Source organism: Pholcus phalangioides, unplaced genomic scaffold (assembly GCF_987345545.1).
Source record: "Pholcus phalangioides strain wild (caught in Gottingen) unplaced genomic scaffold, Ppha-v1.0 ptg000003l_1, whole genome shotgun sequence".
NCBI lineage: Eukaryota > Metazoa > Arthropoda > Arachnida > Araneae > Pholcidae > Pholcus > Pholcus phalangioides.
The window spans coordinates 931,292-948,056 of NW_028301596.1; the positions used below are offsets into that span (position 1 = coordinate 931,292).

At 34.9% G+C, this 16,765-nt stretch overlaps 1 protein-coding gene across 5 annotated transcripts in view; it reads right to left on the reverse strand.

Moving 5' to 3' along the window:
- CaMKII (Calcium/calmodulin-dependent protein kinase II) overlaps positions 1-16,765 on the reverse strand; it is a 159,281-nt gene that overhangs the window by 62,276 nt on the left and 80,240 nt on the right. For all 5 annotated transcript variants that reach the window (XM_089242216.1, XM_089242209.1, XM_089242195.1 and 2 more), the window contains exon 12: positions 6,381-6,423. In XM_089242216.1, coding sequence (XP_089098342.1) covers positions 6,381-6,423 — 43 coding nt within the window. The remainder of the gene's footprint in view (positions 1-6,380; positions 6,424-16,765) is intronic.

A 16,765-nucleotide genomic window follows, 5' to 3' on the forward strand; every position in this document is an offset into this window, starting at 1 on the left:
TTTAGTAATTGAACACATAAGCCAAGGTTTTGGAGTTTAAGAAATTTACTATGGGGCACCATGTCAAATGCTTTGGAAAAATCCAAGTATACAATATCAGTTTGTAGGTTGTTGTCAATACTATTACATAAGTCATGAATGAAAGGGCTAATTGGGTGGAAACTGATAATGACGATCTAAAGCCATGTTGGTCAGGAAAAAATAAGTTAATTGAGTCAAGGTAGGAACGGATTTCCTTGGCAACTATATGCTTGAAAAGTTTTTAGCAGGTAGAAGTGATGGTCTAAAAGTCAGGGGATTAGAGGGGGGGACCTGATTTGTGAATAGGTATTATTTTATTAATTTTCTATTCGGAGTTTTTTCAGTAGATGCGAAAAGTTTTTCAGTAGATATGAAAGGCCTTCTTTGGAGAAACAACTGGGCTGGAGTTATGAAAGGAGTATTGAGGGGTGATTGAAATCAGAAGAGGAAACAGAAGCGAAAGCTGACTAAATTCTGAGGCAATATTAAGGGGAGAAATAAGAAGTTTGGCATTGAAGATTTTGAGGTAAGAACCACTGGCAGATTTAGGGAGAAGAAAATTCCTAAATTTTGGGGGGGGGGGGGAGGAAATGTAGAAAGATAGTTAGGCAAAGAGTTAGTTAAGTAGTTGTCAAGTTTAAGTTTTTTGATGTGAAATAAAATCTTCAAGTTTACATGTAGAGACAGAGGTTTTGTTTCGGAGAGAAGAAGAGTTGTGTGTTGAGTTTCAGTTTGGAAACATTGCGGCGAATTTCTCTTTTCAGATGGATGATATTGCAGTTAATCCATGAGTTAAAAGACATTTAGATGAGGCATTTTTCAAGGGAACAGTGGATTTACATTTATTAATTACAGCTTTGAATTTACTCCAGAGAGAATGAATGTCGTTAGAGGAAGAGATGAAATCAGGGAGATGAGTATGAAGGATATATTTTCACAAGAGGAAAGTTGGCATTTTTAAAATGAAGTTTAGTAACGAGTTTAAAAGAAAGGAATGGTGTGATGAAAGAAAAAAATTAACAAAGGGAGCTTTGTGGTGGGAACAACCATCAAAAACTGAGGAATTGGATACCAGGATTTTGTTGGAAAAAGCTATTAGATTCAAAGTGGAGCTAGAGTGGTTAGATATTCTAGTTGGTTCTAAAATGGTTTGGACAAAATTAAACTTGAGGAAAATATATAGAACACTATTGTTGATACTGTGATTGTCTGAATGGGACTGCATTTTTAATGCCAATCTATTCCGGGTAAATTCCAATCACTGGCAATAATTACGATGTAAGAGTTAAAAAAATTATCTAGAATTGATTCAAGTTGTACGAAAAGTTCTGTGAGAAAGATCTGGTCAGGGGGGTAAATAAAGGGAAAAAATGGCTATATAGGTGCAGTTGGGATAACAACATTCAGCACCAACGATTTCTAAATTGGAATCCAGGAGATTTAGGTAAGAGGGATAGAGTTATTAAAGACGAGGGTGATATCTTAACTTTGAACCATTAATGGACAATGGTATTTTTGTATAATACAAGAAAACAATGAACACTAGCTTGTGGGCAAGAATGACGAAGAGCTTTCACAAGAGCATAGGCGGAGATACCAGGGGGGGGGGGTGGGTGGGGTATTGTTCCCCCAGCGTAAAAGGTAAAACCGACTGATCTACTGTATTTGTTTTGTGTATATATATATATATGAATTGACATCATCAGGCCCATAGCCAGAAATTTTGTTCGGGGGAAGACCAAATGCGATAGAACAATTGATTTGACCATCTTTCTCCCTTTTTTGGCCATTTTTTCACATTTTGGGGGACTAGATCCCCCAAGTCCCCCCATTACAGCCTTGATCATCATCATCATCATGCCCCCCCAGACTTTGAAATCTATCTTCGTCTATGCACAAGAGAATGCTCTGGCACTACACCATCAGAAGCCTTAGCTAATTTCGAAACTCTAAAATGATATTTATTGGCTCAAGAGAACTTTCCAAACCATATAGTTGTGCCCATGTACAGTTTAAAGAAATTGGTTGTTTCCTTGGTTTCTGCAGTACTTGTAAAAAAAATTATATGTGTATATATATACAAGCACAGATTATTTGCCTGAAAAATGTTAAGGAGAAAAAAAATTCAGTGTCCGATTGATTTGAGTTGCTTTGTTTAATTCTTAAAATTTAACTTCATTCTTTTTATCACCTTTATTCTTTTTATCGTAAATAAGCAATTTTTTTCCCTTTAGAAACAAATTCTGCTACAACAAAATTTTCTTAGCGAATGCCAAAAATTGGAAATTTCTTTGCAACAAAATTTTGTTATAACAAAGCAATTTCTTAAGCCCCTCAGAGTTCATTGTAACAGGATTCGACTATTGTCAGATCAAGTTGATGTTTTGCAACATTTTAAGTTATTTTTTTTTCAATTCACAGTATGAGTAATATGCAAATATTATAACAAGATATGAAAATTTATTCCTAGTCAATGTATATGTTTGAGATAATATTTCAGATGAATCTAATTTTTTTTAAGGGATGTATTTTCTTTCTAAAGCTTCTTTTAAAAAGCTGAACACTTGATTTTTCAATTTCCTTATTAAAATTATGTTATCAAAATCATTGCTGTAGTTTTTGAGAATTTTAAAATCATTTAGAAACACTGAATGTGGTCATTAATTAAAAATGAGTAATAATAGGATTTTAAATAACAGAAAACTACTTCTGAATTAATAATTAGATGCTTTGCATGCCAGATAAAAAAAATCATAATTTTTTTTTCTCTTTATGTACAAACGACATATTATGAGTTGGAAAATTCCAACGAAAACTTTATATTGTTACTTTTTTTCCGACTAAGAGAATGGTCATTTTTCTATTCAAAGCAGGAACCTTGTTTATAATAGTGTGACAGGACCAAATTAAATTGAAAAATAAGTTTATATAATCTGGGATAAGCTTTATTAAAAAAAGAATTAGTACCGAAAATTTGAAAAAACAACCACAAGTAAATATTAAAAAGTATTATCACCTTACGGCACAGACCGAAAAGACAATGTGTAATAGGCAAATAATAAAACTAAAAATATACAAATTATGTTTCATTTCAGTACTCGTGGGTTAAGTTTTCAAGGTGAAAACAAAAAAGGTTTGGTACCCAATGAAAAATTTTGTTAGAAAGAATTAGTGTCTGAAGGGGTCAGAGTTGTTTTGCTTCTGATCAAAGGCGTATGAAAGCGTGTGGGATCTGTGTTCTCACAATAAAACATTAAACAAAATATTGAAATACATATTGAATGAAGATGGATATCCATCTTCTTTTATGGGTTTCAAACTTCACCCATGTTTTCCTAATTGCTAATTCAGGCGGCATGTTTTAAAATGTCTAACTCTTGGTATGTTTTCTTCACTCTTCAATTTTATAATCTAATTTTTTAAATTTTTAAACACTTTGTGTAAATATCTTTTTATATTGTGCTACGCATATGATTTTCAGGTTTTTCTTGGTTATAATTGTGTATTCTCATATTTGCCTTTTGACTTCCAAAGCTTGGTTATCGCAAAAAAAAATGTCGGGGGAACTGATGGTAATTTTATGCCTATTAGGCTTACCATCATTAGAAACATTTTTGTAGCTTGGAGCAATGTGGGGGGAGGGGGGGGGGGAGTGATCGCCCTTGAGAACGACCTCCTCATTGATCCATATTTTTTCCAATTTTCCCTACTTTTTCTAATTCCTTCTAATTTTTTCGCCTTTTCATAATATCTAATTTATAATTTCGAGTTATGTATATAAAGCAGCCTTATTTGGCGCTATACTCTGACTTTTGAAGTTTTACATTGAAATCTGGTTTTTGTCAGTTGCTCTTTTAATGCATACTATAGATATATATATATCTTAATGACTTTCTGTTCAAAGTACAATCCAGGCAATTGTACGTTGTATGATTAGCAGAGAGGCTCATAGTTTTGTTGCAATTGTAAATTTTCTGACCATACTTTTTCTTGCATGAAATAATGAAGTTTGGGAGGTCTAGTTTGGTGAATATGCGTAGGCGATCCTAGTGTGCACATGACAATTTTTAACTGCCTACAGAAGCTGCCAGTTGTCGGCACACTGCCAATGAAAGAGTTCATGAGCACCGTCACATTTTTGTTTTAGACAAAATGCCATGAAAATTTTTAACATGACTGCATTAAATTTTGTGTGAAGCTTGAAAATTCCAGACTAAAACAATCCGCAAGAAACAATTTTCGAAGGAAAACAAGTTTAATTTTTCAAATATTTAATTAGCTTCATGGCACAGAGGAGAATTTCTTTGAATAGGACAATGCTGTACATAAGAGATGTCTGAAAGTTTTGCATCAGCAGCTGTTTAGCCATTTCTGACCTCTATCCTTCCCTTGTCAGCTCTGTCCCCCCACCACAATAGGGTTCAGAAGCACAGGAGAGGGAGGTTCCAAAGACACTGGGCCGTCATTTCAACTTTTTACGGGGGGGGGGGGAAACTTTTGTTAGGACGGACGGACAAATAACATGTACTCAAGGTATGCATATATATACCATTTAGCAAGTTCGCCACATTTTGAAACACAGCGTCCTATTTTGTTTCTTCTTATTTTGGCGTAGAATCTTCCTGATTGGCTCACAAATACTGCATAATAATTTGATGTGGGGCATAGAAATCACCAATTCTGAACCTGATCATTTCTTTTTCTCACAACGATGATACTGGCATGAGCAGGGGATTTTTTTTCCCTTAATATTCTGAGGGAAAATGGACTACTTACTGATGTCACAAGCAGACTGCGAAGGCCTTCGACCTGTAGGAGGTGCTGAGTCAACACCCCATATTTTTAGCTTGTGTTTTAAGTTTTGAGCATAAAAATAGAGTGGTATAGATTACTGTTGCTAGTTGGTGTGAGCATTCTTCATCATGGTATCTCCAAATTCCAGAGATGTCAATCAGAGTGATGTCAAGATGGTTGCTTAGAAACCACCTTTTGAGTAATTCAGGGTAATTCCTTCCTATTTGGCTATCGATGAGATTTTATGGAATTACTGCTGATGAGTCCGGTCTCGACTATAGTGCAAGGTGAGCTCACACAACACATGGTCAAGTTTTACAGATGAATAGTAAATAAACACACAAAGTGAAGATGCCATTGGTAATATTTAATACTTTCATAAAGGGTGATTGATGACAATAATTTAATCCCCTCCCCCTAGCATCGAAAATCAACAAATTTGAACCCCCTGATAATGACATAATACTTGAATGGCCCCTCATATTGCAACACATTAGGAAAAAGACTGGCTACTATAATCTCAGACAGTCGATATGTGAAATATGTTCCAGAAAAGCTGGAAATTGAATATAATTTTTGAATTAACATTTGAATTGTTTGCCTGCCAGACTTTTTTTTATACTTCAAAATAGATAATATTTGGTTTTATTCTATATTAAACTGCTTTTTTTTTTATTGGATCTCAAACATAAACATAGTTTGAAGTAAAATATATTGCTTTTTAAAAAGAAAAATGACAATTCTCAACCATTATAGTTGATAAAGACTTTTCAATTGAAAATAAAACTACTATTCCAAATGAGAATATTTCAGTGACTACACCAGACATGCAATACAGCATTAATGAATATATTTTTAGATGTTTGATTTTGATAGGTAATTTTTTTTTCTAAATTAAGTTATGAAAAGTTTATTGAACTAACCTCTGACAAAGAATAAAATCACAAGGAACAGCAAAGAAAATTCGAAATAAATATAAAGTTATATATAAATACATACAAAAGTACCTGAAACTTGTAAAAGAAAAAAAAATTATGTTGTAAGTCATTATACATAAAAAAATCAAACAGAACCTAATGCTATCTATATTGCACTACAATGACACAGCAATTCACTAAATTTATAAGAGATGACTACAACCCAGGAAAAAAAATGTAACAATGTATATTTAATTTTTTTTAATTTCCAGAAAAGGACCTACGTAAACTATTCACAGATGAACAAAATATATTTTTTCCCAAAACACTGCAAATGAAAAAAAACCAAAAAACACCACATTAACATGAGTAAGGGGAAAAAAAGAAAAAAAATCCTGGTAGCAAAAATTTCTGAAAAATACTATTAAAAAACATTTTATCATCATACAATACATGAAATGTATTATACTAAGTATCAACAAACTGATATATAAAAATATCAGACAGTGAATTTATTCCTGGTTGGGATAAGGGTAGGTGGGAGGTACTCTTAAATCATTCCCAGGATTACAGAAATTAAAGAAATAAATATAAGAAAAAAAAAATAAAAATAAAAACATGCAAGCTAGATAGAAAAAATTAACTTACTTGAAAAATTCCTTGTAGCCAGCATCGTGGTTAATATGGCACCCTGTGCAAAAGAAAAAAAATTCTCAATTTCTTTTGTGAATATTTAAGGTAGATTAAATTTAGTGATTTTTTTTTTATCAAATTCGATGTCACATATAAAAAGAATTATAAAAAAAAATATGTTCAATTTGATAATTCATTTAAATTTCATTAATAACACTTGAATTCACACTTTGCATGCAACACTTTAATTCACATAATAGATTCTGAATAAATAAAATCTTTCAAAACAAATACATTAAAACCTATATATACATGGTTCATAGCAAACAGGATGGGGGGTTATGGCATTTTACTGGCAAACCGTTGATCCCGGAGGTAAACTTCCAATCAGAAAAAAGATATGGTAAAAAGATTATATATGTCATTTATGTTTCAAGGGGTTGTATAGTTATTAAAATAAAAAAATTAACTTTTTATAGTCTCAGCGTGTCTCAAAATAGAAAAACCGCTTTACCCGCAATTAATACTGTTTTTCCCCAAATTTCCTATGCTGTTCAAATTCAAAAATATCTCAGTGAATATTGCACTTAGAAAAGTGGATTTTTTTTCAATGGCATCATGAGTGGTAGGGCAACAACTTTCCAACTGGGTTTTGGGGCGCATGAGGACTGTGTGAATAAAAGATAATTTGTTTTTATTTTAATAACTATACAACCCTTTGAAAAATGAATGATATTTCTGAGTACTACACATTATTTAGAAACTTTTTCTAATTGGAAGTATACCTCTAGGATTAACAAATCACCAGTAAAATGCCATACTCCGTTTGCTTTGCACCCTGTATATCATTATCATCATCAACCATTTTCAATCCACTGCTGGATGAAGGTCTCCTAAATTTTTCCATTCTGTTCTGATGCTTTAGCCATCCAATTGACTCCTGCCACTTTCCTGATCTCGTCAATCCATCTTGCATGGGGACGCCTTCTTGGACGAATACACAACGGGGGTACCAAACTAGAATACTTGTGGTCCATCTGTTGTGCTGTCTTCTTGCAATATGTCCAGCCCATTTCCATTTTAAACGTCCAATTCTTTCCATGATATCATACACCCTTGTGTGGTTTGTTATTCAAAGATTCTATCTCTCCTTGTGATGCCTAGCATATATCTTTCTATGCTCCTTTCTGTAGCCTTTGTATCGTTTTGCTTGTGTGTGTCCATGTTTCAGCTCCATAAGTCAGTGCTGGTAGCACACATTGGTTAAAAACTTTTCTTTTCAGACACAATGGCATGGGACTCCGCATATTCAACTTTTGATTTAGGGTCGTTCTTCTTAATCGGAAATTCTCTCAGGACTTTCGTAAGTCTCTTTGTTTCTTCTGTTATTTTCTTCACCGGTTTGATTTCTTTTTCTTTAGTGACTTTTTTTAGGGTAGTGGTTAAAGTTTTGTTCATTGTGGTGACATCTTGTTCATCCTCAGTGGTGTTATATAGCAGATCAAATCGGTTCTTCATCTCTAACTGGAATTTATATCGATGCTCTTGAAGCTTTACCATACCAATGACAGTTTTTCTATTTTTGACAAGTTTCACTCTTTTCGTTCTAGTGTTAATCCTTATTCTACATCTAACCAGTCAATGATCACTTCCTGCATTGAATTTGTTGAGAACACTGCATTCTTGAATCATATGCTTCTTATTAGATAGGATGTAGTCGATCTCACTAGTTGTTCCAGTTGGGCTTCTCCAGGTGCACTTTCTTTGGGGTTTCTTCTTAAAAAATGAATTCATGATGCATAACTGTTTGCTCTCTGCAAATTCGACGAGTTGGTTTCCTCTGCGTTTCATACACTGTAACTATGACTTTCAACTGAGCTTTCACCATTTCTTCTCTCTCCAATTCTGGCATTGAAGTCACCCATTACTATTTTGATATGGTTTCCTTTACTATGCAACTCGTCTAGTTCTTCATAAAAGTCTTCTACTTCTTCCTCAGAATAGCTTGTTGTTGGCGCATAGACTTTTATAATCGGTATCTGCTTGATATTTGCATAACCAGCTTTGCAACTCTATCAGATGTACTATCTAACTCAACTATGTGATTTTTCCACTTATGATTTTTTATTAATTTTATGAATGAGAAATCCTACTCCACTGGTTCTTCCATTATCGGTTCCTCTGTAGTAAAATACGCCCACTGGCATGTTTGATTTTCTCCTCTTCTTTTCTTCTTATTTCACAGATGCCTAAGATGTCCCAATTTATTCTTTCCAGTTCTTCTTCCAACTCCTGCAAGCGATTCTTTGAAGAAAGAGATTGTTTGTTACCCGTGGCCAAGGTCATCTTATGGCAGCCTAGTCCAACCTAGAGATTCTTAGCACCCTCTGTCTTCATGTCTTGCTGGTTGCGGAGGGACACTCAGACTGCTGGGGACTGAGGACCTTAGTTTATTGACAGAGTTCATATTTCTTTTTTAGAGGGTTTTTGGTTGTAATCCTCCAAGCTGGCCAGTGCTGGTTGGAGGAAGCCCATCCACATCTGTCCACCACATGTTGAGCATGGCTACTAACAGGCTACACCACGAGAAGGTGAGGATTGGACTTAAAGCCTCTACTCCTAGTTGATTCCTTCAAGTCCTCATGCTTTTCTGATACTTCCATCTAGAAAAGTTTAATTTCAGGTAGGATGTTTAATATAAATATGTCATATTCTCTTTACATTTAATGGTACACATTTCATATGGTAGTGTCACAAAATTTTGTTATTTTATATCAAATGATGTTTTTTACATGTTTTTCTAGCTGATTTCATTTTTGTATTTCTCAATTTTGCTATTTTCATTTTTCTCATGTTTTTGGAATTAAAAAGCCTGTTTTGCAAAAAATTTGGAGGGAATGGATGTAAAATAATGTCCATTTTTTTTCTCACCATCAGAAACATTTTTTGCTTTTCGGGACAATGTGGGGGTGAGATGCCCCTTGAGAAAGACCTCTTCACTGTTCCATTAATTCTTTTTTTGTTCGTCTCTTTTTGTCTTTGCTCAAATTTTTCACTTATATATATAGTAGGAACAAAATCAAGAGGAATGAAGAATGTTGGCATTTTTAATGCAATCAGGCACAGCCACCCTTCAGAAACACCTACTCTTTTCGAACCATGCATTCTCCCTGATGACAACCTACTGCATAGCATAGGTTTTATTTCATTCTAATAAATTTCCACCTTGTATTCATTTTTTTCTTCAAATAATTTCTTTTTAAGTATATATATATATATTGAGATTTCATTTATCTTTTCCTCATATTCTTCTTATTCAAGATGAGAAAAAATCCACCAAGACATCTACAAATTCATATTCGATGACACATTGCAAGTTTACAAGGAGTAAAAACTAACATAAGTACATATTAATGAACAAAATGCCAACCAAAACGTAAAAAAGAAAAAAAAGTTTCAAAAGGAAAAAAAAGTTAATGTAGCGGTTAACATCACAAATACAAGGCCACAACAGAAAAAATGCCCAACGAGGTGACTGAGAAAAAGATGCCTGTAACAAATACGGACGTGATATATTTCTAAAACTCAACAACCCCTAATTAAAAATGTGATTATAAAAACTATATACAGTGAAACCTGTCTAAGACAAACACTGTATGAGACAGAAACCAGTCTTAAACAGAACAAATATATACTCTTATGAATAATTAATGCTTATTCAATCATAGGAAACCTTTTTAAGACGGAAACTGTCTAGTGCAGAAACAAAAGGGAAGTAAATTTGTAGATACAAAACCTGTCAAAATGGAAAGAATTTTTGGCCAAGTGTAGGTTTTTGTCCTTTCGATGGGAGGAAAGTTAAGTCGTTCTGATCCTCCCTTTTGTTAGGCAAACTCATTCACTTCTTGGAAAAACGGTGAATACTTACTACCCATCTGAACTGGTTCTAGGGGTCGGGCTTGAGAGGAAGCACACAGATTAACTATTCAAAATTTAGTAAGAGCTTGTTTAGCATTTCATTTATGCTGGAAATGGTGACTTTGGTTAGGAAAAACTCCAATTTCTTGGAAAAAGTTTGATAATTTTGGGAAAGTAATACACAAGAGAGGCTGAATTATTGTTTAAAATTTAACGATAGTGTTTCGTTCTTCTGGGGCATCTGATAACATCAATATTTTACTCTAAAAATTCATGAAAGGCTAAAGTAAGTTATTGGTATTGCTACTTTTTGTGTCTTACACAGAAAGTAGCAATACCAATAAAAGTGCAATACTGTAAACTTCTGTACAGGGGCAATGCATCTATATAAGTAAGTTTTATAAATAAACTGATCAATCACAATTATTTTATTTTTTGCAAATAAAAACATAAAAGCACACTTTTACTGATGGTATTAACAATGTCTCTGTACAAAAGACAACAACAACAGCATAAATTTGATCACACGTAAGGATAATGTTGCTTCTCGATACAACAATAATCCCTCTACAATGATATTTCTTCATGGTGCGCAAAATATCATTATATTGAGGTTTCACTGTATTAAAAAATGTTCATTTTTGATTAAAGTAAGTGTTCATCCTATTGCTATTCAGGAGAATGTTTTATATTAAAGTTTAGCTAGTAGCGCCTTAAATATGAAATTTTAAATGTATAGTTATTTGAAACAGCAAACCTGAACTTATGGAGATCCTGATGCTTGATAATTTTTTTGCATCAGCATGTATCAGAAGCCCCTAGGGGTACTGCTATTTCGAATTCAGTTCTTACTAGTTCCGAGGATCTTATTGAACATGTTTCAGTGGGGCACGAGTTTTCTGCCAGTGATCGTGTCGTCAGTTTTCTCTGTAGGTTTTCTTAGGGTAAGTTTGATACAGACTGATTCCTTGTTTTCGGAGAACTAACTTTGATGTTTTAAGAGGAGAGTTAATGGAAGTGTTCAAAGAATGGTTGGAATCAGTCGGGTGGTAAGTTAATGAAAAGAATTTAGTACGAAGCTGCCTCTGTTTTGCACAACATTATTCCCATTGTTTGAAAAAAGCGTGTTTGTACATAACGACCCTATGGTTCACGGATAGCGTGCGTAACCTTTATCTTGAAAAGAAATGAGCATTAACAGAGTATAAAAGTGGACAAGGTGATCTGTCATTGTTTACTGATAAAAGAAAGGCGTTGAAGAAAGCGATAAGGGATAGTAAAAAGGAAGTTGAGTCTAGGTTGGCAGACAACATTGGCCGCAACCCAAAATCATTTTTTAGATATGCCAATAATGGATATAAGGGGACAGTAGCCCCCCCCCCTCGATAGGAGGGTCTAGGGTAGAGAGCAATGTCGGCATGTGTAGTGCTTTCAATAACTTTTTCGAATTGGTTTTTAATAGAGAATACAATATTCAATGTACGGGTGTTATATGGAGTAATAAAATCCTCAATGATATTCAAGTGAAAGATGTGGAGGTCCTAAATCTTCTAAAAAATGTATGTGCGAGTAAAGTACCAAGACCGGATGATATCTAATCCTAGGGTCCTCAGGGAATGTGCTAATGAATTGTTAGGGCCAGCCGCACAGATATACAGGAGTAGTGTTGCTGAGGGTATCGTCCTAAGGGATTAGAAACTTGCTAATGTTGTTCCAATATTTAAAAAGGGTAGTAGAGAAGCAGTGTCCAATTATCGTCCAGTGAGTTTGACGAGCTTCCTCTCGAAAATTTTAGAAATTATTATCAAAAGGCAGTTGGTGAAGTGGATAGAAGAGAATATTGTATTGTCAGATAATCAGCATAGGTTCAGGAAGGGGGAAGTCATGTGTGACTAACCTCCTTTGCTTCTATGATCACATGACTAAGGCTTTGGGTAAGGGCAGAAATGTAGATGTTTACCTTGATTTCCAGAAAACATTTGATCGGGCCTAACATGGTAAACTCTTGAAGTATTTACACGAGATTGGGATTGGGGAAAACTTGCTGAATTGGATAGAATCGTGGTTGAGAGATAGATCACAACGGGTTATGGTGAACAGGAAATTCTCTGATTAGACAGGATCAATAGAGTTCCTCAAGTAAGTGTCCTGGGCACCATACTTTTTCACTTTTTATCGATAAACTTGATGGGATTGTTAGCAAATTCGCAGATGATGTAAAGCTAATTGGGGTAGTTGGGAATCAAAGCGATAGGGAGTTGCTGCAGACCCAATTGAACAAGATTGGAACATGGGCAACTGAATGGAGCATGAAGTTTAGCGTTGAAAAGTGCATGATCGCTCATTTTGGTTCGAACCCACATTTCTCTTACGAGTCAAATGGTGTCAATCCCAGATGCAACTAGGATGACTGATTTGGGAATTCTCATTGATGAGCAGCTTAGGTTTTTCGAACATTGTTCAGCAGTAGACAAAAAAACGAATAGAATGCTTGGTTTCATTTTCAAAAAGGTCTCTTCGTGTTCTCCAAAAGTCATTCCTCCGCTTTTCCAAGCTTTGGTTCTTCCTGGACTGGGATATGCTGTAAGGTTTTGGAGACCATTCCTACAGAGGGACATAGACTTGGTTGAAGGGGGGGGGGGGGTGCAGAGAAGAGTTACGTGTGTCCTTATTGGCACACGGGACTTGGGTTATGAAGAGACTTCATTTTTTAAATATGTTTGCATTGAATGAACGTAGGTGCCGGGAGATATGATCAAAGCGTTCAAAATTTTCAACGGAATAGTTAGGATGGACCATGAATTATTAGTACACCGTCAATCGACCGCTTTTACAAGGGGACACCAGTATCGATTGGTAAGGCACAATTCTTGGTTATGTTGTTGCAGGGAATTTTTCTCTAATAGGGTTGTTAATAAATGGAATAGCTTACCCCCCCAGGGGTAGTAAATTCTAACACAATTGACACATTTGAAAATAAATATGATAAACATATTAGGGTAAATTGAGAAGCTATCCATACTTAGATAAGACAACCATAAATACATTATGGGCATTGTATAATATTTGTCATGTATATATATTGTTCATAATTTTTTTGATTGCATTTTTAATTGGGTTGCTGTATTTTAGTAATATATGACATCCATCCTTGTTATGGGCATCTTTTTTTCAGCCACCTTGTTGGGCATTTTGCCTGTTGTGGCCTCCGTTTTATATAGGCTTCACTGTAATGATAAAATTTAATACAACACCCATAAAAAATATTTATGGTTGTCTTATTATAAGTGTGGATAGCTTCTCAATTAACCACCTACACGTTTATCATATTCTTTATAAATGTTTCAATCGTGTTTAGATTAGAACAAAGTCAAATGTATATACAATACCTTCACATGAATCATGGTATTTTTGTTAAAAGGTTTAAGTGCAATTACATGAAATATACACACATTGTATGAATTTCAGATTAGTAAGAATGATAAAAATCAATATTACTGTTACAATGTATAAGATCAAATTGTTTATAATTTAGCTTAATAAGGTGTGTAGAACAAATCAAAAGAAACTCTCGATGTCACTGATTAAAAACAGATATTGCTTCATCTGTTGTTTGAAGGGTGATAAATTAATGTTAAGAATATTAGGTGGTATAAAGAGTTGCAAAATTGGGATGAGGTAAGCAAAATGCTTCTTCAAAAGTGTTTTGTGAATGACTGCTTTTGAATATATATTATTTAACCTATTAGAGAATTGAGAACTGTTTAAAGGGAAAGCAAATTGGTGTTTATAAATAATTAAAGTGCATTTCTAAAAGTTAAGCTGCCGTAGAGGAAGGATTCCAAGATTTTGAAAAAGTTGTTCTAAAAGGGTTGAAAAGTCATTTGTTAAGAGTTTTATTGCTCTTTTTTGGAGCTTTTTTATTTGAGTAAGAATTGAAATGAAGTCACTACCCCAGACAACTATCGTTATATCGCTACTGTAATTATAGCGAATGTTCAAAATAAATGAAATGTACATTCAAATAGACATGTGGATCATAAAGATACTTACAGAACTGATTTTTCTTAATGTCACAGAGCACAAAGACTATTTTTGAGCACACTCTTAAAGGCCCTTCAGGATATTACGAAAGAATGGCCCTATATTGGCCATATGGTGAAAAGGAGCAAAACTTTGAAAAAGAACCAAAGTGATTACAATCACATTTTCTTTGCACAAGAGAGAGAGAGAGAGAGATTACGTAGATAATAAAAAATTCTGATAATTTATTTTCCAATAATTTGCCGCTGTGGTGGTCGAGTGGTTATAGTGCCGGACTCGTGATGCGAGGATCCGGGTTCGAACCCCACAGTGGTGGTCGGCTGAAGTTGGTTTTCTGTGGTTCCCAACTTCAAGGCGCAAATGCGAGCCGATCTCCCCGTTAAAAAGTCTCGCCACAGAGAGCAACAGTCCTACAACGGTAAATCATTCAACCATAACACTTCACTCATAGTTAGTAAAACTGGGGGTAGATGACAGCACTACACATAACAAGCATTACACAGAAACAAAACTTTACGTCAGGTTACACTACACGTACACACGCACATTCCAGCATGTACCGATTCGTTGGGGGGTGCCGCGGGGGGGGGGGGGGAGGTGCATATGTGGTGTAGCAGTAGTAGGTAGGGGCTCGGGGATCCATGATGTCTTAAGTCAGCCACCTCGTTGGGCAATTTGCCTGTTGTGGCGTTGTATTTGTATTTGTATAAATGGGGAAAAACCATTGCAACAACCACGATGCACTGAATTATATCTGTTAAATTGTGCTGAAAGGGAAAAAGTGTACTTATTGAGAATGTGGGCATATTCTAAAACAAAATCTCTGAAATTCAACAACTCTAATATAACAGCAAATTTTTTTGGTTTTTAAACTGCAGAGAAATACAGTCGGCCCCCCCGTATTCGCGATTTCCGTATTCACGTTTTTTTTTCCTTTATTGAATTTTTTTTTTTTTGACAACACTCAGCAATCGTCATTGACATGTTTTGTTTACAAAATTTGAGTTGTGCTTATTTAGGATGGCTCATTCTTCTAGTGCTATTGATAATGATTTGAAAAGGTAAATAAAAGTGAAAACTTCATGAGAAAAATTGGATACACTAACTATGCTTGGTGAAAGTAAGTCAATACCTGCTGTGGTCCGCCATTACGGAATCAACGAATCTACGGTGAGATCAATCAAGAAAAAGGAATCTGAAATTCGTTCAGCCGTAGCTGTAGCTGCACCCATGGCAGTCAAAACTTTGCAGCGCCTACGGGATCCATGTTTCTCGTACAGAAAATGTTGTTTTTGTGGGTACAAGACTGATACAAAGAAGTATTCCAATTAATTGTAATATTTTAACACAAAAGGCAAAAAATTCAACTCTTCCATAAGAAAAGGGCTAGTGAAACATCTATTTCATAAGAATTTTTGCAAGTAAAGGTTGGTTTCATAGGTTTAAGAAACGATTCGGATCACACAATGTAAAAATCACTGGCGATCAAGCCTCTGCCGACCAGGAGGCAGCTAGAAAATTTCCTTTGTAGAAAATTATTGAAGAGAAGGGTTATGCACCTCAGCAGGTGTTTAACGCCCACGAAACTACACTATTTTGGAAGAAAATGCTGCAAAGAAGTTAAGCAAGAGAAGAAAAGCGAGCTCCTGATTTTGAGGCAAGTAGAGATGGACTTACTATGTGTTGTTTTGCACAAATGCGTATGGGTAGCACGATAAAGCCCACCATCATGCTCAAATCTGCGAATCCGTGAGCATTGAAGGAAAGAATAAGCCAAAGCTCCCAATATTTTGGACGAACAATAAAAAGCTTAGAATAAGAAAACCCTTTCCCTGGATTGGTTTAAACAGTGTTTCGTTCCGGAAGTCAGGAGGTACCTTGTTAATGAATACATGCTATTCAAATTTCTTTTGATAATAGATTCACCAGGGAGGAATTAATGCAACTGACTGGTTCTGAAACTGAAGCGGTACCAGATGAAGATCAAGATAAAGAAGTAGAAGACAAGTTCACCACAAGTAACATAGCGGAAGGGTTTCGCAAGCTCAAATCAGCAATAGATTATTTTCATAACATAGATTCCTCTATTTTACGTTCTACACATGTAGAAAAATTAGTAGAGGAAGCCTTGTCAACATACTCCAACATATTTGATGATATGAAGAGAAGAAACGGCAAACAGAAAAATCACAATGTTCTTTCAGAAAACATCACCAACAATCGCTGCACCCTCTTTTACATTCTTTTCTACCTCTGCACGTCACCCTACTCTTTTTTAAGATGTTCAATAAACGAGATATGCAAGAAAAAACTATGGTTTCAGTTATTTGCGGATTTCCGTATTCGCAGTCATCCCCGGAACGTAACCCCTAAGAATACAGGGGCCAACTGTAGAATGGAATCCAGATGATTTGACACTTGTCTCTCTAAAACTCAGT